This window comes from Myxine glutinosa, chromosome 1, assembly GCF_964187855.1.
Source record: "Myxine glutinosa chromosome 1, kmMyxGlut1.1, whole genome shotgun sequence".
Lineage (NCBI taxonomy): Eukaryota > Metazoa > Chordata > Myxini > Myxiniformes > Myxinidae > Myxine > Myxine glutinosa.
Genome location: NC_136261.1, coordinates 427,071,151 through 427,094,500, shown reverse-complemented (window position 1 = coordinate 427,094,500; position 23,350 = coordinate 427,071,151). Strand labels below are relative to the sequence as shown.

General features: G+C 48.9%; 1 protein-coding gene across 2 annotated transcripts in view; it reads right to left on the bottom strand.

The window, feature by feature from the left end:
* Positions 1-20,823, bottom strand: part of LOC137418249 (uncharacterized) — a 54,988-nt gene extending 34,165 nt beyond the window's left edge. Inside the window, exons 1-2 of one of the 2 annotated variants that reach the window (XM_078770664.1) lie at positions 20,771-20,823; positions 1,791-2,222 (exon numbers count right to left, since the gene is read on the bottom strand). In XM_078770664.1, coding sequence (XP_078626790.1) covers positions 1,791-2,211 — 421 coding nt within the window. In that variant the 5' untranslated portion in view covers positions 2,212-2,222; positions 20,771-20,823. Of the gene's footprint in view, positions 1-1,790; positions 2,806-20,770 lie in introns of those variants that run through there. The other variant, XM_078770665.1, reaches the window with a different exon arrangement.
* Positions 20,824-23,350: the final 2,527 nt, after the last annotated feature.

The window sequence follows — 23,350 nt, the reverse complement described above, 5'->3', positions numbered from 1 at the left end:
ATGTGGATCTCAGGTGCTGTTTGTGGGAGTTTGTGCATGTCCTCAAGATAGAGGGAACCCCACCTGATGTAGATCGGACAAACATGCTATTGGGATAATGAAGATCGGACAGACGTTTAGTCAGTCTTGCGTTGGGCAGGCAGCGTTACTGCTCGACCATTTGCGAGCCTGTTTACATTCCTGTACTTGATGGGGTATGCATGTGTGCACTGGTGTGTAGTGAAGGCTGATTATACTACTGATTTTGTTTAAGCCTTTCTGTAGATAAAAACACCTACCACAAGTAGTCTGTGTGTTAAAACATGAGAACTGTCTGTCAAATTGAAGATTGTAATGTTGATTCAATTTTTACTTTCACTTTCACCCATGAGGAAATGCACTTATACAGTGCTGCCACCAAGCTGTCAATACTAGAATCAGTGGTAGTGCCCTCTAACAGAACCACGTGGAACTACTCTATTGTCGGAATCCAAAGAAGCCTCAAATGACTGGAGATAATGAGAACTGACTAGAAATAGAGGACTCAACCTCTGCCCATTTTAAAACAACTGAAATAAAAGGGTTAAATGGTTCATCGTTGTCAAAAATAGCAAGAAGTCATTTCCTCTGGGTCTTCTGCTAATATGTATATTAATAATCTAAAAGAGGTTTACAAAACAATCACCAACCTGTATGGTATGAATAATGTACACTTAGACGATGGGAAAACTGGAATTTCTGACATGTCTGAAATAGCACCATTTATCAAAGTTGATGTTTACATTACAAAAGGGTTAATTCTTATACAATGCATATCATGTGATCGAGATATGTCTTGGCAACCTCTGACAGCCAGGAAACATTCTCAAGTAGTACAGGCAGCCTGTAACTCACATTTTTCTTCTGGTGGGTCAGATTTTAAGCAACCCCCGATTTCCATGACCTTTTGACCTCTGGACAGCAAATTTGCATAATAATCAGATAATTACATATTGTCACATATAGAGTGAATAAAAACAAATATTTTGAATGGTAGTTTGCAGTTATATCATGTATGGTTGTGGCGTTATAAGCATTTTAGTTTCCCCTACCCCAAATTTTTGGTCGCCTCATGAACGCAAAAGCTTGATATTGTGACGTCATTTTCTCAAATCCGACCAGGCTCCCAGATGTCCACCCTCACTTTTTTGATGTCCCACATGGTCTACTTCAATAATATGAAGAGAAACTTAGGGCACATAAAAGTCACACAGAAACCACCCCAGCCCATGGACTAATGGAATTTAATGCCGTTTCCCAAAAAAAAAAATAGGGGAAATAGATCCCGATTTTTCAAATGCCTGAACAAACTTTGGTACATCACAGGTGATGAACGTTGAGGTCAAGTTTCATCAAAATCGTTTGCGTAATTCTAATTTTGGGGCCTGGGTGGGTCAAACCTGGACCCACTTTGACCCCCGGTAGACCCCCCGAGACCTCGATTATTTATTAATACCATGAACAAACTTGAGTTCCAACACACAAAATATAATCTTAGCCAAGTTTGGTCACAATCCCATCAGCAGTTTCGGAGAAGAAGTTGCAAGTGTCTAAGGACGGACTGATGACGCGCCATTCCCTAAAGCTCCCCGTAAATATGTTCCAGGTGAGGTAAAATTTATCTTGTAACCTAAATCAAAAATACATTCATACTAGACAATACAAAACTGCACCAAGAGAGATTACACAAGTTAAAAGTACACAAAAAAAAACAATGGTGGCAGACCAAGATATTTGTTGACATGTGATGTTGTATTGAAAAAGTTACTTACCAGACGTGGGTCTTGATCCATCATCATGAGAGCGGAGACTGCAGAAATCACTGAACCCGATTCCAGAGAAATCAGAAACGTTGTCCCGGTGCACATTTGGGGATCCAAAAATCTTTTCACAGAAACTGGAAAGTTCCCGAATAACATTCTCCAAGTTGATGGAAATACTTCCCAAAAGAGAAGAACCCGCAATCTGGACATCTTGCAGCTTAGAAAAAGAATTCATAAATTTACAGAGGTCAGCATACATTGCAAATTGTAATTTTTCTTTGGCGAGAGAGAGGAGCTCGGTCTGCAATGGATCCGACTCAGTACAAGCTCGAATAACCTTCTGATTCTCAATTCCAAGCTTATCGATCACTGCTTGGGCTGTTTCTGCTCTCAGGCCTCGGGACTTGAGCCATTCTAAGAAGCTCTCCATTTCACGATGACCTGCCAGGGATACAATGCCTGTGTTAAGAAAGAAAAGGTTATGCATGTTATTTTCCTTACTCTGTTTGGAATTTTTACGAGTCATATCCATTGACAATCCAATAAATTATTATCCAATAAATGCGGGCTTTTGCATACAGTTGGTTCACCCGCTGTGTCCCATTTTGTAAGTTTGCTTTTCAATCAGCATCTAATGAATGTGAATTTTTATATACAGAGACAAAAATAAACCGAGAGTAAACTGGACGAGACAATTCGGCCCATTATGCTGCGCCACTTCAAGTTTATCCCCCAAAACAATGCAATTTCATTTGGGGAATGAGGGGAGAAATGTGCCTTAGATGATGTGGCATGACCAGAGATATCCCAAGCGCGTCAAATACAAATGGGGAAATACATTTATTTTAATTATTTTCATTTAAAAAAAGAAAAAAAGGGGTTTTTTTGTGTTTTGTTTTGTTTTCAACAGAGGTGGCTGGGTGGGGTGAGGTTTGGGTAATGCCCCTTCTTAGATCACAAACAGACAACATCGATCACACACCACCCCTTGATGAGACCACCCCCCTCCCCTCCCCCCGCAGACACGACACCACTTCACTCAGATGCACACAATCTCAATCTATACTTCAATTCCATCCATTTATAATCCATACTCACAATTCATACTTCAATCCCACTCATCCCTCCAGGTCTTTAAAACAGCTGTTCACCACCATCTCTTATCTTTCCTCATCCAAAACCTTGATCTTCTCTACCCCCGTTAATGCACCCTAAATCCACCTATTTCAATCTCCGACTTCATTCCTGGAATTCCGAGTAGTATCAATTTGTTTTGTTCTGTGTACCCCTTCCCTCCTCCTCCCCCACCCTGCCCCTCCTCCTTCCACAGATCTCCCGATGTCTCATTTTTTTTTTTTAATATTTTTTGTAGTATACTGAATCGAGGCTCGTGGAAGAGCTAACATTTATTTCACAAACAAATCAACCAGACAAACAAAATATACAAAAAGAGGGAGCGGAAGACAATATGGGGAGAGAAGGGGAAGCACACAACCACAACATTTGAGAGCAGGGAGAAGTGTGGGAGGGAGAGGGCTTGGGAGGAGTAGGCGTGGGAAGGGGGATGGGGGGGAGAGGTATATAACACAAGGGGACCGAAATTAGCGGGGGTAGAAAAGATCAAGGTTTTGGATGGGGGAGGATAAGAGATGGTGGTGAACAGCTGTTTAAAAGACCTGGACGGTGGAGTGGGATTGAAGAGAGTGAGGGAGTTTGTTCCAGAGGCCAGAGATCCAGAGTTTCCTACTGTTGTGCTTGTGTGCTTCCCTCTCTCCCTCATCGTGTCTCCCACTCCCTTTATTGTTTTATGTGTCTGGTTATGTTTTTTTTGTTTTATGTGCTAATGTGTGTTTAATGTGTTAGGTCTTACAGGAGCCTCGATGTTGTACAGAAAAAAAAATCAATAGAACTACACAAACGTCTTGCCAAAATCCGGATACTCTTCTATCTCAAAAGCTTCCAGGTACCTATCTAATCCTAATTTAAACTTATATGTTGATTCTGTTGCCACTGCCTTTCGAGGTGACCATACCATGCATTAACTACTCTCTGAGTGAAAGACCATTACCTTACTGCCATATTAACTCTTCTTTTCTTTACTCGGCTATGGCCCCTGATCCTGTCACTGTCTCTGCTGAAGTATATTCTGCACTTATTTCGTCTGTACCCTTAATTACCTTAAAGATATACACAAAGAATTAAGTTAAGCACCCCTACACAACGAATTAAGGTAAGCACCCCCTAATATATATTCTTTGTGTATATGTATACATTGGCATATATTCTAAGGTATGTGAGATCAAATAATGATTGGTATGACATTAGCAATTATCCATTGATGAAATTGAGTGATCAAAGTGAAAAAAAGTGATTGGTTGAGTCAGTGATCCGATCACGTGGGTCCTACACACGTTATTGACGCAAAGATCGCTAGAGGTCTTCTCAGAACAATGACTGTACGTTAGAAAACATAAACGTCATCCACACTGTCCGTGATGGACCTATAGCTCCATACTTAAATTGAGGTGAAAATATGCCTAAAATTCCCAAAAAATTTCACCTTAAATTATTCAGAATAAAATATTGAAAACGGCATGATTGTTATGTTTTTATGTGACCATAATATCACTTCTCCAGAAAATATAGCAATATCATGGGTATATTACACTGTTTTGACGACAACAAACTTGTAATGTGCGAGGTTGTAAAAAAACGGGGGGGGTGCTTAACTTAATTCTTTGTGTATATATCACATCTCATAATAACTGCCTCCTTTCTAATGTGTAAAGCCGTCTCCTTCAGGTGCTCCAACTGGTTGAGTCTAGCTAGGCCCAGAATCAATCTAGTAGGCCTGTGCTGAACCCTTTCGATCGTAGCTATGTCTTTCCGACTTGTGGTGACCAAAACTGGAAACAATATTTTCGATGAGGCCTCACCAAGTGTTCAAGTACATACTTCAATTTTAATAAAATAATGATATTAAAGATCGTTTAAAAAAAATCCAGAAGTTTAGCGCTACTGAAGCAGTCTCATCCATCACCAGTATGGCCTTGTACGCTGTAACAAGCAGACATTGAGTCGCAGTTCAGAAGATGGACGTTTTATTGATCAACATAGAACAAAGTGTCAATCGGCTTCATGCAACATATCCATATTAGCAGAGTCTTCTTCACCCCCACTCCTGTGCCTCTTACATGCCAGGCCTTCTTATGCTAAATATCGATATATATCACGGTTCTTGAAAGTATTATGAAGGCGATTTGTATTATACAATATTAAAGTATACAATTGAATTTAAATGAAAGTTTGAAGGTGTCAATTTTTAAAAATTCCAGGTTTTACCACCATTTTATCCAGCGGCTATGGCACTACCTTATCATTCTAACATGTTACAAGAAGGGGCATTCTTGGGGAAAATGCCAGGGTCATAGAAAAGACCCCTCTATATGGTAGGTGCCGTGTGGCAAACTATAGAAAATAAGGGACATTCAAAAAAATCTTGTGTGCATGCTGGACTACCCTTGTGCTCTTAGGAGGAACCAAGTAATGCTCTTGAAAAGTTAATATAAAGGGGCGCCCTACATCTGGCAAATAAAATACATTTACTTCTTCATGCAGCTCTATGAATCAAATTGGCGCACCTTTATTGGCCTAATGGATAAGGCATCAGATTTTCAAGCTGGGGATTGTGGTTTCAAAGGCCAATCTGGGTTGAATAATTTTTTTCTCCTTTCTTTTTCAAGTATTTTATATAGTCTTGAATAAAGTCTTGTATGATGAACAAAATGCATTTTGTTCGTATTTAAAACGTATTCATTCTTAAGCCTGATTTTCAGCATCATTATGAGTCATGTACACAGTGGTGTTGTGCCAAATCTTGAGGTGCCGAAGCCATGCAAAAATGTGTCGGCCGTGACATAATCACCAGATCGTATCTACCGTCACATCAAATTTGAACATGACACTAACCATTTGAGTTCCCAAAATGAGCGATAAATGAAATATGTACCTTTTACCATGATAAATAAATGATACGCCACATTTAGCACACACACACACACACACACACACACACACACACACACACACACACACACACACACACACACACACACACACACACACACACCTTTTTATATCAACATAATCCCCTTTTTTCGACAAAACTGTGTATTTTATGAAACAGAGAAGTTTGATTTTTATTTAGTCCAATGTGGTAAGGGCTTGTAGGATTGTCTACAGATATGCACATTCACCTTTAAGCTGTCTAATCTGGGCCCACAGATGCACGTTAAGCTGGCTGTCCAATCTTCTAGCATTAATTATTTGGAGAAATGCCAATTTGATTCACACAGCTGCATGAAGAAGCAAATGTATTTTATTTGCCAGATGGAGGGCGCCGCTTTATATGAACTTTTCTAGAGCATTCCTTGGTTCCTCCTAAGAATACAAGAGTAGTCCAGCATGCACACGAGATTTCTGAATGTCCTTACATGTCCCCTATTTTCTATGGTATGTCAGATGGCACATCTTACAATAATTCACCAAATGTCTGTCTGTCCGTTTGAAGGTACCGTAAAAACTGCTGAACAGATCGCAAATATATTTTAGATGGATAATCCTGGGATCCCCAGGAGTAAAATAGGCTATTTAGTTTTCCCAATTTCAGCTTTAGTCTCTAGCATTCTCAGGTTTGGACTCCTGCATAACATTCGCGTTTGCATGACGTTCATTGTGACGTCTTCTTACATCTAGCAATGGTACCTGCCCTACGGGCAGGGCTTCAATTGGGAGGCCCAAATGAAAAGGATAAATATCGGAAATTGAAGGCTTTTTTTCTTTTAAACGATTTATATAAACATCCGTTAAATCTCGATCGGTGCAGCCGTTTGTGCGACACCCGGGAAAATAACGTCATGCGGGAGCAAGTATCAGCAGGATGTGGCAGTGTGGGAGTCCACGTTTGCACCGATCGCTGCACCGTGTGCCGCACAAACGGCTGCACCGATCGCTGCACTGTGTGCCACACAAACGACTGCACCGATCGCTGCACAGCTGCATCGTTCGGATGTGGCATGAAGGAGGATCTGCACTTCGGCATGAAGGAGGATCAGATCTAACAGATCGCTGTCTCCATCGATCTTGCCAAGGCCGTAACACCTATAGGCTCAAAATCCTTTTAACTGTTGATTTGGTACAGTTACACATATCGGGAATTTGGTACACGTATCGGGAGTACATACGACATAGCGATTGTGAACACTATTATCGATCACGATGATTGTGAACACTATTATCGATCACGATTCACGATCACGATCATCACGATCATAGTGTATCGATCACGATTTGAAACACGATGGAATAATATTTACCGATATGAACAGTGATGTGGCTTTTATTGAAATTCTAAAGATACTGTTTAGATTTTGATGATTTGCGTGTGATATGATTCAACGGATGTTTATATGAATCGTTTAAAATAAAAAAGCCTTCAATTTCTGATATTTTGCCATCGCCATGTGCAGATTCACCATGGACCCATGATCGATGTTTCTGTACGTGAACGTCCCCGTTTGTTTGCGAACAGGTACGTTTTTCATGGAAGTCCTTCACGAGCTTGCTGTCCATGTCTGACGTGCGACTGAAGGTGCTGCAGGAATGTGGAATTTATTGGTTTAATGCTTTAGCATTCACCGTATCTGCATTGCATCTTTGCTGTTGGCCTCCCACCCGTGCGTAGCACGGGTATTTCTCTAGACTCAGTGCCGGATTAACCATTAGGCAGACAAGGCATGTGCCTTAGGGCCAGCCAAAAATTCGGGCCACAAAAATGGACAAGCAGTTTTCGTCAATTTTTATTATTTTAAACAATCTAGTAAACTGTAAAGCAAAGTGCCAAACCTGTGCGTGTTTTGTCATGCATATATTCATACACTGCAAATTGTATAGACTAAACTAGTTTGAAAGTAGTTTCTTTTCACATGAAATATTTGTCTTTTTTATGTATTAAATATTTTGTTCATGAATCAGTTCATCTTTTGTCTGGGGTCCATTTCCATGAGCCCCATATCTAATTTAAATTGTTCAGGCCATTCTCTAAAATGTCAAAATGTGCCTTAGGGCCAGCCGAGGCTTAATCCGGCACTGTCTCTAGTAACATATAAAGAAGCCTTTTCTATGCTCCTGGCATTTTTTCCAAGAATATATTGTTACGGAGGCGGTTTAGATGTTATTTACCGAGCGGTGGTATTGCCGCGACCGAACAGTTATTCCCCGACTAGACCCCGATTCCACCCAGACGTTGACCAAATCGCGCTATGCCAAATCAATGATAGAAAGGACACGACGACTGGGAAAGAGGAAACGATGCAAGGGGTACAGTTCTCAAGACCTCCGGAGGAGGGTATAATTACAGTGGTGGAGAAAAGGGGTAGATTACAAGGCAGAGTGAGGTAAAGACACAGAAGAGATGGGCACTTAATTACCGTCTTATCTTATCCCAGACAGACCACAGACAAACGGAACAAGGCTGATTTACACAGGGATTGATGGCAGGGAGGGACAGGTAGTTCGATGGCACAAGGTGCACCTTGGCTCGGGGACAGGATAAAGCACGGTCCAGTCCAGAAGATGCGGGGAGGCCTCACAGCGCTCAGAGGGTACGTCTTGCTTGCTCAAAGCTCAGCGCGCATCTGACGTCACCTCCCTCTTCCTGCGCATGCTCAGCGGGGAGTGACACGCCCTCGGCTGGTTGGCTCCGCCCCCCTGGGGCCGGTCCACCGCTTCCATTGGGTGCGGGGGTTACCGGGCTCCGCCCTTGATGAGGAGCTGACAGGGAGCCCCTATTTGGTAACCCTGTCGAGCACATGTTCGATGGCGGCTCGTTTGGAAGGCCTCGTGCCCTCCCAACACCCCCTACCAACCAAGCCGGAGTGAGGACGCACACTCCCTGTGCACGCCGCTGCCGTTGCTGTTGTTGTTGTTGTTGTTGCTGAACCATGAGGAAGAGCTGTGGGGAGGGATTGGGAGGTCCTAAACTTCCTAACGGTGCCATACAATCACATTCTGGTGCAACGAAGGGTCAGAATTAATGGAAACGAGTCCTTAACTGACATAGACTAAGAATAACTAGCAAGATGTCCTATAGTTGTCTTACATGAGATGCGGTGAACCTGGGCACGACATTTAATGGGGGAAATAGAGGGAGGTCGGGTCTACAGAGTGTTGTTTACAGAAAATGGGACTAGGGAATGGGGGATTGGGGATAGTTGGGAAGAATTGAGGAAATAGGGGAATATTTACAAGCGGATATGGATGGATGCAAATCCCATATCCGCAACATTGCACCCTTCTCTACCTCGGGGCGACCCGACCCGATAAATTTTTACCTACTTTAGTGTGGCACTCAGATGTAGTTCCCTCTACTATTAACTCAACCCTGAGTGCGACAGTTTTACAGATGTTCACAAATGAGTAAATATGTCCCCCTGCGACGTTGCACCCTTCTCCTAACAGAAACACACCCACAGGATAACCGAATTGCGGAAAGCATCCTCAAACTAAACATACAGCCGGTAGGGAGCATCATTTATACAAGACTGATATTTACACTACGATCCAGGACCTGTTCTTTGAGGAACACATGCAGATGTTATGCATAGGGAGAGCACGCATGCCAGCATCGATACACCAACCCACGAGTGCCCTGTGGCCCTACGGCCTTTAATAATGTGCAGAGCACACCGTCCAAGCACCAAAAGCACCACCCCATTACGCACAGTCAGCACCATCCGGTGCACCAATAAAGTGTTCATAAAAATGCACAATTAAGTGTCCATGGTCACCGGTGGTGTCGCAGCCGGCCGATGTTCTGCCGCTGGTCTTGCCTTCATGGAGTGCACTTGGCCTTCTGGCTTCTTTAGAAATAAAGATAGGCGCCAACCGCGTCCATTTCTGAATTGTGGCCGTCAGGGGGGCCAACTAAAAGTGGTTCACCTGTATGGCATAGGTGCCACGTTGACCCAGAGGTCCATCCACGGGTGGTGCTTGACCGCAAAAGAACTGCGGTCCATTGTGGGCGGCCACAAAAATTGCGGTCCATATGGTGTATCGATCCAGGCAGCAAGCAGCGGAAGTACAGGCCCACAACTGCGGAGCCAGCACCTCTCTCTCCTCACTCTCTGCCCCAAAGCCAGATCCTCGGAGGTGGGAGACAAAAGAAGACAAGTGAGTAAGGTGGTAAGGGCGCAAAAGTGCACGCAATGTAAGGTAATGCACACTGGGGGCACATGGGAACCAGGTGAGACAGGTATGTTCCTACCGTATGCCCCCCCCCCCTGCCACCAGGTGACCTACATTGCCCCTCCCTTACCCCTTACTGTATCCACAAAACACAACACTACCCATAAACATCTACTTTACACATCACCAATGTCCCTACTGTCTTCCCCGTTCCTCCCATAAACCAAATTCGTCTTCTCTCCCTCCTAACCAATCAAATTTGCCATTTCCAACTCTCATCAAAATCTGCCATCACCAATTCAACATCAAAATCTGCCATCACCAATTCATCATCAGTCCCTCCTAAGGAGGGAGAGATGGAATCACCCCAATGTCTCATCCACGTCGTGATGCGTCTCACAAATCCAAACAGCAATTCTTCTCTCCTGCAACACAAAACAAAGAAAACACAGGTGTGGAGTCATCATCATCACCTCAGGTAAGTGGCTGCGTATGGTGCGACAGGTTCATCAATCCTAACTATTTCCTAAATGACTTTAACAACTTTACATTACCCGGGGTCTTTCCCTGCCAATCCATTGGCCAACTTACACTATGGGTTCTAAAAACCAATTCCCATTGACCAAACTGTGGTGCTTCTCAAGTTTGGGTCTCACTCCCCCGATTCATCACTCGGTGCCCCCGCACAATTTCGGTGGCTGGGTCGTGTGACGCTCCTAGCTGGTCCGCCCACCTGCACACCTCCACCACTGTTGTTGCCTACCGAGCTCACCTGCTCCTCACCCTAACCTAACTAACTGGGGAAGGCCCTCTCGCACTGTCACCCCCTCAGTGCCCTCTCTGGCACGGGCTGCCCGATCCACACCCAGGATCCTCAGGCACCCACTGACACTAACGGCTCCCAGAGCCCACCTGCGGCCTCACCTGGCTGACATCTAACAGTGGCGGAGTGCCCAACCATTCACACTCATACTAACAGGCCACACGACCAGCCAATTTCACCACACCAATGCACCCATCCACAATACCATTCTGCAACTGTACCACAAATGCCAATATCCAACCACAATTTACCTAAACCTTCTAACTATTCTTTAAACTACCCTCTCCGGGTACTCGTGAAAAGGGGTCCACTCTTCCCCCATCCACACCTTCGCACCATGCACACCACTCCGTACCACTTACTCCAACTCTCTCCACACCACTCATTCTCTGCTCCATATATTCCACACACCTGTACTTGCACACCTGTGCTCTCATACTTGGTGCCGCCTGCACCCTTCTCTCCCCCAAGCGCATTTGCGCTGATCCACAACACTCACTACTCATACACTGCTCCACACACCTGTCCAGTTCTCACACAGCATCATCTCATCTAACTACTCCCCTCTGAAACTTGCGCTTCTCCGTCTTCCCTTTAAACTATTGCGCTCCCACGTCATTATCATCCACACTAAGCTACCTGCGTCCCCACTACAGGTATCAGTCACTAACTAACCTTAACATTACCTAATGTCATCTTCTAGGGCCCTACACACAATATCCTAACCCACCCGGGCTAGTTTTCACTGCCATACACCCCATAATCTATAGCGCATTTGCCCCCGTTTTGTGAGGGATGACAGAGTTGCCATCCCACCACATCGGGCATCTCCCACTACCAATTTTGCACATCAAATTTCAACAAATAAAAAATTTGCCAATCACTACCCATCATCTGCCAATCATTACTGCCAATCCTTTGCTAATCATCAAATTTTGTTTTTCTAATTTCGGGGCCAAAACACTATCCTCGTCATTACAGTCTACTTACGAATGCCTCTCGGTGCGCCAATTCACTTCTAAAGCTTGGCTTCGTACAGCCAAGCCATGAATGCGGGTTGTTTGGTGCCAGCGGCTGGATACGTCCCGCATTCGGTGCAGGGAAGGAGGTTTACCCGGGCTGAGGTCCCACGCACCATCTCGGCACGGAGCCATCCCATGGCCCGATCTCGACCTGCCGGAATGCCTCAACAAAAAGTGGTCGCCATGACGACCCTTCCTATCGGGCTGCCCGCTCCGCCTAGTGGAGCACGGACGCGGCCGTTCAAAGCGAGGCCCAGCGTGGATCATGTACGGCGGTCCTTTCGAACCCGCCGTGGCTCGGATCCCCGCTGGTTCTCGCGGCACGCTAAGCCCGGCACGCACCGAGGGCCCGATTCGGCTATAAGTCGCTCTAACCGCTAACCCAGTTACCGTCGATGCCTCACCTGCATGCTTACACGCATACGCTACCCCTTTCTCGCTCATACATCCAGCCGTTTCCCTGCTCTTGGTCATTGCACCTTCTCTTACACACCCAGGTACACTCATTCCACTCACAGACTTGGTCACACACCTGACCACCGAACACCTTGGCACACATTCGTCACTCGCACACCTCACCAACACACCTCTTCACGCCCCCTCCTCGGTCACCTCCTCTGTGACGATCACAGGTGTGCTCTCACTCGCACACCCAACCACGTGCCTCACTACCAATTCCAGCGTGCATTCCCACGCACGCTCTACCATTCCAGGTGTGCTTCCTTTCTCACCTGTCACAACCAACTGACGCTCCGTGTCACTCTTACTACTCTCACCTCCACTCTTGACAGCGCACTCACCCTTACTCTCGACAGCGCACTCTTTCCTCATGCACCCATCCGTTACACACCTTTCTCACGCACACTCTCCCGTTACACCCTCTGTAACACTCACCACAGGTGTACACTCTTCCTTACTTTTGACAGCGCACTCTTTCCCCATGCACCCGTCCATTACACACCTTGCTCGCGCATCCTCTCCTGTTACATCCCCTGTAACACTCACCACAGGCGTGCATTCTTCCGTTACATCCTCTGTAACACTCCTCACTCCACGCTTCCATGTGCTCCCTCGCACACGCGCTACGACCGACTCACTCTCGACAGCACCCTCACTCCTTGGCACGCACTTTTTCCTCACACACCCCAGAGTTGGACTTTCTCGCACACCTCCTTTTTCGCACACCAGACCTGTCGCACACTTCACCAACGGCCTCTCACGAACACCCGGGTCCATCTCGACCCCCAAGCTTATTAAATCACCTGGCGCATCATACGCACGACCATATTGGTCACCACTTACACCGGGTCCTCTTTCTCTTCGCTTCTCCTCCATCACCTGCGAATCCCTCATCCGGTTAATGAGCACATCATCACGATCCAAACACAGACTTTGGACCAATTATTTTAGTTCCTCTTTGATCTCTTTCTTATCCCCTCTCCATCGCTTCTTAATTTCGCTTACCCCTTCTTCCACTTCTTCTAATTTCTGCTTCACCTCTTTTATTTCCCGGTGCGTCTCCTCAAGCTCGTCCTCTAAGGCCACCTTGACCGTTTCTATGTGCGTCCTCACCTGCCGGTCCTTAACCTCCATCACCTCTACCACCTTGTTCATTTTCCTCGTCAGGTCCTCATGTACCGTCTGACACTCTTTTTTAATTACCCCTACGTCCTTTTTCATCTCCTTCTGTGTCGATTTTAAACCCTCTATTACCGCTGTGTTCTTCTTTACCTGATCCCCCAACTCCTTTTGTCCCACTGTCAGTTGTTCTACTCCCAGCGTCAACTCCTCTATACCACCTTGCAATTTTACAGTCCCCTTTCTCACCTCCTTCTCCATGCGCTCCTTACAGTGCCTCACCTCCTCGCGCACTCCTCCGACCTCCTCACTCACACCTCTTCTGATCTCCTCTCCCATCACTTGCATCTCCTGCCCAGATGCCACCCTCATCTGCTCCATTTCCTCCCTGTGAGCATCCAATTTAGTTTCTACCCCCATTCTGACCCCCTCTATCTGCTGCCCCATTTTTTAAACTTCCCTTTCCGCTTGGTCCCTCATGTCCCTCAATTTGCCTTCCATACTGTTTTCTAACCCCTCTAACCCCTTTTTCATCCCTTCCATTTGATTCTCTTGAGCGGCCATTCTGTTTTCTACCCCCAGTAACCCATGTTTCACCCCTTCTATTTGATTCTCTTGAGCGGACATTCTGTTTTCTACCCCCGTTAACCCATGTTTCACCCCTTCTATTTGATTCTCTTGAGCGGCCATTCTGTTTTCTACCCCCGTTAACCCATGTTTCACCCCTTCTATCCCATTGTCTAACCCCTCTAATTTAGTTTCTAGCCGTTCCCCCATTTCTCCCATTTTGCCCCCCATTCTGCCCCCCAATCGCTCACTATCAGCCCTCATTTGCTCACTCTGAGCATCCATCCGGTTCCCCATTACCCCCATCATTCTGCTTTCCATTTCTTCGCTATTCTTGTCCATAAGGGCCTTCATTTGTATAAAAAAAAGGTTCAAATCCACCAGCGGCGCTGCTACGGTCGCGGGCGCGGTCGCCGTAGCCATGTGCGAGGCGCCATTTTGCGCGCCCGTAACCTCGTGCGCGAGGATGCCATTTTGCGAACCTGCCGCCCTCACTGCTTCGCTCTCATGTCCCTCAATTTGGTCCTGGATCGACCCTGCCTCACTCTCCTCTACCGGAACCCAGCAGTCTTGATCTCCCATAGCGCGACTTTCAAAATTCGGGTTTTTTGTAAAACAAAATCAAATTTCGGTTACTTGTAATTTTGAGCGCGTTAAGCACGCTTCGGGTCCGTATCTCACTCCCGACACCAATTGTTACGGACGCGGTTTAGATGTTATTTACCGAGTGGTGGTATTGCCACGACCGAACAGTTATTCCCCGACTAGACCCCGATTCCACCCAGACATTGACCAAATCGCGCTATGCCAAATCAACGATAGAAAGGACACGACGACTGGGAAAGAGGAAACGACGCAAGGGGTACAGTTCTCAAGACCTCCGGAGGAGGGTATAATTACAGTGGTGGAGAAAAGGGGTAGATTACAAGGCAGAGTGAGGTAAAGACACAGAAGAGATGGGCACTTAATTACCGTCTTATCTTACCCCAGACAGACCACAGACAAACGGAACAAGGCTGACTTACACAGGGATTGATGGCAGGGAGGGACAGGTAGTTCGACGACACAAGGTGCACCTTGGCTCGGGGACAGGATAAAGCACGGTCCAGTCCAGAAGATGCGGGGAGGCCTCACAGCGCTCGGAGGGTACGTCTTGCTTGCTCCAAGCTCAGCGCGCATCTGACGTCACCTCCCTCTTCCTGCGCATGCTCAGCGGGGAGTGACATGCCCTCGGCTGGTTGGCTCCGCCCCCCTGGGGCCGGTCCGCCGCTACCATTGGGTGCGGGGGTTACCGGGCTCCGCCCTTGACGTGGAGCTGACAGGGAGCCCCTATTTTGTAACCCCGTCGAGCACATGTTCGATGGCAGCTCGTTGGGAAGGCCTCATGCCCTCCCAACACCCCCTACCAACCAAGCCGGAGTGAGGACACGCACTCCCTGTGCACGCCGCTGCCGTTGCTGTTGTTGTTGTTGTTGTTGCTGAACCGTGAGGAAGAGCTGCGGGGAGGTATTGGGAGGTCCTAAACTTCCTAACGGTGCCATACAATCACATTCTGGTGCAACGAAGGGTCAGAATTAATGGAAACGAGTCCTTAACTGACATAGACTAAGAATAACTAGTAAGATGTCCTATAGTTGTCTTACATGAGATGCGGTGAACCTGGGCACGACATTTAATGGGGGAACTAGGGGGAGGTCGGGTCTACAGAGTGTTGTTTACAGAAAATGGAACTAGGGAATGGGGGATTGGGGATAGTTGGGAAGTATTGAGGAAATAGGGGAATATTTACAAGCGGATATGGATGGTTGCAAATCCCATATCCGCAACAATATCTAAACACACATCAAGTGAATCGGTTGAAAATTGATTATTTATGTCACCATAATCTCGGACCATTTCCCCCAAAAACAACCCATTTCCAGTTTCCCCCAACGCTGATGCAGTGCCCCATGTTTCCAGGAGGCTCGTACTCATTTTGCCGACTTCAAAAGGATGACGCGCTGAGTCAACCCACCTTGTGTTATTTAAACGACGTCACCCGAACAGTAACATCTTAAAGCAGCCACATTAACCATGAAGCCAACACCAGGATTAGTTTCAAAGGTAATGAAGTAGAATAATGTTCGCTCTATCTTATAGCTGCTTGCGAGCAAGGAGGAAGCGGACAAGCGGTAACTTATAAGCGTCTTTATTTGAGGAGCTCACTGTAACACTCGCGTGCTCCAGGCTGCGCGCCCGGTGTATATCATGAGGCCACGCCTACCCCTCGGGCATGGCCACCGCCCACTTGTTGCATGGAATGATGTCACCACGCCAGTGGGCTTTTGTGTCCGCCACACGTGCCCCCCCCCCCCAGAATTCCCGCGCACCTGGAGGGCCAGTTTGTGGGGCAGACGAATGACCCGGCCAAAGCGCCCCCTGGCGATCGGCGTCGTCCGGGGTGCAGGGATGCCAGGTGGGATGCCCCTGGCTGCCCCTGGGATGGGTGCAGGACCGGGGGGTGGCGTGGCGGCGGGGCTGGGCGGTGACGGGGGTCCGCCCGCAGGGGGGCGGCCCCGACGTGGGGGTCGGGCCACTGGCGGTGGATGGTCCATGGTCCACGTCGAGGTGGGCCGGCTTGAGGCGGTCTACCGAAACGCGGTCAGGAGTACCGCCGATGTCCAGGGTGAAGTGCTTCGCCCCGGTCTCCAGCACGTGGAAAGGCCCGTCGTACGGTGGCCGCAGTGGTGTCCGGTGTGCATCGTGGCGGACGAAGACGTACTCCGCTGTGCGAAGCTCCGGGGCGACGTGCGTCGGTGGGTGCCCGTGGCATGCCGTTGGCACAGGGGCGAACCTCTGGGTGGTCTCTTTCAGAGCGGAGCGCTGCTGTGCCGCGGACCATGGTGCTGTGGAGTCGGGGAGGAACTCGCCCGGCACCCGCAGCGGTTGCCCGAAGACCAACTCCACCGCAGATGCGCGCAGGTCCTCCTTTGGCGTCGTCCGGAGGCCCAGCAGGACCCAGGGGAGCCTGTCGACCCAGCCACCGTCGCGGAGGGTGGCCCGGAGCGCGGCCTTCAATGAGCGGTGAAATCGCTCACACAGGCCATTAGCCTGGGGGTGGTAGGCCGTGGTTCGGTGCAGCCGGACCCCGAGCCTCTGCGCGACCGCCCCCCAGAGCTCCGAGGTGAACTGGGGGCCGCGGTCGGACGAGATGTCTGAGGGGGCGCCGAACCGGGCGACCCAGGTGGCGATGAAAGCCTGCGCGACATCGGCCGCCGTTGTCGACGCCAAGGGCACGGCCTCTGGCCACCGGGTGGTGCGGTCCACCATGGTGAGGATGTGGGTGAAACCCTGCGAGGGGGGCAGAGGTCCCACCATGTCCACGTGGATGTGGTCAAACCGGCGTTCCGGCACCGTGAATGGAGCCAACGGGGCCTGGGTGTGCCGGTGCACCTTGGTGCGAGGCACGTCCTGGCCCAGCCGCGGACGGCCTTCCGGAGGCCATGCCAGACGAACTTGTCGGCGATCAGCCTTTGGGAGGCCCTCACGCCCGGGTGGAACAGGCCGTGGATTGCGTCAAACACCTGGCGCTGCCAGCCCGTGGGCACGATGGGGCGAGGACACCCGAGGGAGACGTCGCACAAGAGGGCCGTGCCCACGCCGTCGAACGCCAACTCGGTGACGCGGAGGCCGGTGACGGCGGTCCGCAAGGCCTGGGCGTCGGGGTCAGCGGCCTGGTCCGCTGCCATCCGGGCATAGTCGATGCCGAGGTGGACTGCGTGGGCGACGGCCCGGGAAAGGCAATCCGCCACCGGGTTGTCCTTCCCCGCGACGTGCTGGATGTCCGTCGTGTACTCGGACACGGCCGAGAGGTGATGCTGCTGCCGGGCCGACCACGGCTCGGTGACCTTGCCCATCCCGAAGATCAGTGGCTTGTGGTCGACGAAGGCAGTGAACGCACGGCCCTCGAGAAGATGGCGGAAGTGCCTGACCGCCAAGTGAAGCCCGAGCAACTCGCGGTCGAAGGTACTGTAACGGCGTTCGGGCGGGCGAAGCTGCCGGCTAAAGAACGCCAGCGGTTGCCAAGCTCCACGCACCCATTGCTCATGCACCCCGCCCACTGCGTAGTCCGAGGCATCGGTGGTGAGGGCGATCGGTGCATCGGGCGCCTGGTGCGCGAGCATGGTGGCGTTAGCCAAGGCGAGCTTCGCGCCCCTGAACGCCGTGTCCATCTGCTCGGTCCAGGTAACGTCGCCTTTGCCCGGCTTACCTCGGAGAGCTTCGTGCAGGGGGCGCAGGAGCTGGGCGATACGGGGCAGGAACCGGTCGTAAAAGTTCACCATGCCCAGGAACTCCTGCAGCCCTCTGATCGTGCGGGGGTGCAGAAACCCCTTCACCGCCTCCACCTTGGCCGGCAGGGGGACGGCTCCGTGCCTGGTGACACGGTGCCCCAGAAAATCGATTATGGTGGCGCTGAACCGGCACTTTGCGGGGTTCACAATCAGGCCATGCTAGCCCAGGCGTTCGAAGAGCGTGCAGAGGTGGCGTAGGTGCTCTTCGCGGGACGTGCTGGCGACGAGGATATCGTCCAGGTAGACGTAGACAAAATCCAAGTCACGCAGGATGCTGTCCATCAGTCGCTGGAACGCCTGAGCCGCATTCTTCAGACCGAAGGGCATGCGCAGGAACTCGAAGAGTCCGAATGGCGTGATGACCGCCGTCTTCGGGACGTCCTCCAGCCTGACGGGGACCTGATGGTAGCCGCGTATGAGGTCCACCTTCGAGAAGGACATGCCCGCCACACGGGCGGAAAAGTCCTGAATGTGGGGGACGGGGTAGCGGTCGGGAGTCGTGGCATCATTGAGACGGCGATAGTCCCCGCACGGTCGCAATCCCCTGCCGGGCTTCGGCATGATGTGCAGTGGCGACGCCCAAGCGCTCTCTGAGCGCCGAACGATGCTGAGTCGCTCCAGGGTAGCGAACTCCACTTTTGCCACCGCCAGCTTCGTCGGCTCGATGCGACGTGCCCGGGCGTAGACCGGTGGCCCGACGGTGGGGATGTGATGGGCCACCCCGTGCTTGACGGCCCCCGCCGAGAAGGTGGGCCGCGTGAGGGCCAGGAAGCCGGCGAGGAGGCGGGTGAATGCGTCCGCTGCCGGAAGCGTACAGACCAACGTGGCCGGAACCGAACCGTTCGGCAAGCCGCTTGGCAAGCGGCTCGTTGAGCTGGGCAACGCACAAGCGAGCGAGCTGAACGTCTCGGCCTGGACAAGACGTCTGCGCTTGACGTCGACCAGGAGCCCATTAGCGCACAGGAAGTCCGCAGCAAGCAGTGCCATGGGCACGTTGGTGGTGACGAACGTCCATCGGAAAACCTGCCCTCTGAACCGCAGAGAGAGGCAGCGTTTTCCGTATGTACGGATGGGCGTCCCATTCGCGGCAAGCAGCGCGGGGCCCCCACCCGCGGCGTGCTTGTCTGACATGCCGGCGGGAACGACACTCACCTGCGCTCCCGTGTCGCACAGGTAACGGCGCCCGGAGAAGGTGTCCGTTATGAACAGCAGGCTGCTCGAACGGCCGGCGCTCATCGCCACTATTGAGCGCCGGCCCAGGCGTTTCCCGACCTGTTGAAGGAGCATGGCAGATGACACTGCCGAGCTTCGTGGCCGAACTTGGCGTGGAACCAGCACCAGGTGGTGGAGCTGGAGGAGCGCGGCTGGCTCCGCCAGGCCGGTGGAGTTGGCAGGTTTCCCCGCGGTGGCGGTTTTTGCCGCGGCGGTGGGCGGGGCGTGGCGGCAGTCACGAGGTGCATATCAGCATGCTGCGTATGCTGTATAAGCTGATGCTGTGGATCAGCAGCATCAGCAGCAGCATCAGCAGCATCAGCCACGAGGGCCGTGATGGCCAAGCCGACTCTCGCCCACGTGTCCGAAGCGGCGAAGTACTTGTCCGCCTCGGCTGCCAATGCTCGGGGTTCCGTTAGCCCGGTCCCGGCCAACGCGAGGCGAACCTGCGCTGGAAGTTGGCGACGGAAAAGCGCCCGGAATAGAGAACCGGGGGCTTCGTCGCCCAACAGTGACAGCATATGGTCAATTCGGACCGACGGGCGCGTGTCACCGAGCTCGGGGAGATCCAGGAGGCGGTCGGCCCGTGCGTCGTCCGTGAGGCCGAACGTGGCTAGGAGTAGCCGCTTGAGTGCCTCGTACTTGTGGCCGTCCGGTGGGTGGCGAAGGATGGACACAACTCGAGCGGCTGTGCCGGGCCCGAGGGAGGCGACGACGTGGCAATAGCGCGTGTCATCGCCGGTGAGGCGCCGAAGCTGGAATTGGGCTTCAGCCTGGACGAACCAGACTTCGGCCTGAGCCTCCCAAAATTCGGGAAGTTTGATGAAATTGGCCATGGCAATGGCGTCGCATGTGGAAGGATCGCTCCGGCAGATCCAACGTCAAGGGGGTCACCAGTAAAGCGCAGCGTTACGCGCGCTGCTTGCGAGCAAGGAGGAAGTGGACAAGCGGTAACTTATAAGCGTCTTTATTTCAGGAGCTCACTGTAACACTCGCGCGCTCTGGGCTGCGTGCCCGGTGTATATCATGAGGCCACGCCTACCCCTCGGGAGTGGCCACCGCCCACTTGGTGCGCGGAATGATGTCACCACGCCAGTGGGCTTTTGTGTCCGCCACAATCTCTCTATTAATATGATGAAGAATCACTTCAAATGATCGTTTTACGGAAGATCTTTCTCAGTATTAACAATAAAATGAGAATCTCGAACACACCTTTTCCTCAGAAGATCAGAACGGATCACTTTATCAGCCGCTTGTGGAAAAGGACATGGAGCCTTCTTCTTTCTTCTTCTTTTTTAAGGTTTAATGGCGCTTTCAGAGCCGCGAGGCTCTATATACGCCACGCACCCTAACATCCAAACAAAACAACCAGGAGGTTTACACTAGAAAAACTAGAGACTCACACTGCCAACCCCGTATCTTTGATGAACTTTAAAACTGATCTACAAAACCCAGGATGTTTCAGATCCAGCCGACACGGAGCCGATGTCAGTTCAAGCAAGTCATGTCTAACGTGCAGCCAGGAAGTACGTCACCACTGTATTGCCATGCATGCCATTATCACTCACTAGGCGGTGTATGTGTTACGGTGCAACAAGTTAACACCCGTAACAACATCTCGTGACGTGTACACATGCATCAAGGATACTCGCATAATACATTGTACTTTTGCATAATACATTGTATATTTGCATTATAACAGTTTTCATCGAATCAAAAAAATCCTGTGATTACCTGTGATTCCCTGTGAAATGATCAATGTAAATTCATGTCCGACATTATGTGACGTAGCACTCAATTTGAGGTAGAAATGATGAGATAATTAATTGATATTCCCCGTTTTTTTTATTTATAATTTATTGATATACAATAAATGCGCCACTCCCCACGATGCCCACCTGTACTTACATTCGTGTGACGCTAAAAAGGATTCCTAAAACTTGGCTGACTTTTTACCAGGTAACAAACTCGTTTTTAGCGCACCTGGACTTTAGTCTGGAAAACGTATCGATCGAGCAGTGTCCAAAGGTAAGAGTGTGTGTGTCTTTGATGAACTTTGAACAAAACAAATGACCATGATGAACAAAACCACTTTCCACAGTCTCTTTACAAAGTCTCACTTTACAAAGATAATTTGTCATTATCTTTTGGTGGAAAATCCACTATACTGTTTCTCATATATTTATATGTTTCTTCTATGTTGATGTGATTTTAATGTGTTTGTTAAACTACATTTATATGATATTTTATGTTTGTTCAACGACATTTCAAAACATGAAAATGATGAAATGATACAAAATGAAAGGTAAAGCAGGGCAGCCCCCAGCTGAACTAGCCTCCCTGGGGACTAACCCTCCTTAGAGGATTTGTGTTCCTCGACAAGGTAATGCTGTAGTTAACTCAGATATCCAGGCTGTAGGAGGTGGCCATTCTGGGTTAGCCAATCAGGAACACTTGTCCGAAGTCAAAGTGCGTAAATGTGGGATTTGCAATTGCAAAACTTGTCTTATATTTACCACAAACAATATGATTAATTGTACAGTAACGGCTAGACTAGATGTTACAAGTTAAAATAAACCAAAGAATTAATTACATGTAAAACCTCAAATATAGTTTACCTATTGACCTGTAGCAAATGTGCGATGCAATATGTTGGTGAAACAATGCAGAGATGTTATGTGAGAATGAATGCACATAGGAGCGGCATGAAAAACCCAGATCGAACTACTGGTTGTCCACTACTTACCCATCATTTTACTTCTGGATATTGTGAAAATGCGAGCTTCAGTGTTCAGGTTATAGAAAAGATAAGCGGAAATGGCCGTAAAAAGAATGGGATGGAAGATAAAACAATAACACAATTACGTAAGCGCAGAGAACTTTTCTGGATTAAAGAATTAAGAACTGCTTACCCTTATGGATTAAATGAAAGAATTAATGACACATATACACAGCAAAATGGACAAAACATCATCGCCTCTGTTTTTAACACCTTACCACGAGACTCTCAGAGACACAGTGTACATAACTATGGACGTAAATGTCCAATTATAGACACACCACAACAAATTGTAAATGAATGGTTAGATCTTAACAAATCCAATATCTGCACATTACTTAACGGCAGCAGAATTAAGATCAATACTTTAAAAAAAAAAAAACTGAAAGAAGTTTGGCAAATCGTGAACAGATTAATGGAAGAGGACGATCAAGAGGAACTCCCAATCCAACACATGGAAGCAATTCTGGACATGATTGATCATAAAATGTACAAAGAGAAACCTAAAAAAGTGGATCGTAGAAAAGACAATGATATCATCAAAATTATGTTTGATAACAAAGGGGTGGAAATGATAAATATCGAGAAAATACTTCAACATAAGGAAGTGTGGAGTAAACTTCCAGAAACAATACAACAGAGAGAGTGACCAAGAGTTGTGTACACTTTGGGAAATTCAATTCGGGGAAAGATCTTCAACTACAAGGACACTGTGCAATCTATAGATGTGGAGGAATGGTTAAATAACACACGTCATTGTAATTGTGAACATTCCACATTCAAAGATCCACATCATAAACACGTCATCACAGGTGATCTCAGAATAGTGAAAGATAAAAGATTACGTGCATTACTTACAAAGGGACCAAATTATAGAGAAAATAAAAGAATAAACTGGAATAAAGCAATGGAACTTACAATGACGGGACTGGGCGATTGGATGAGAGAACAAATTGATAAACATAAAGTACCAAACACACAAATGGCTTTATGGTTGGAGGAGGTGGAGAAAC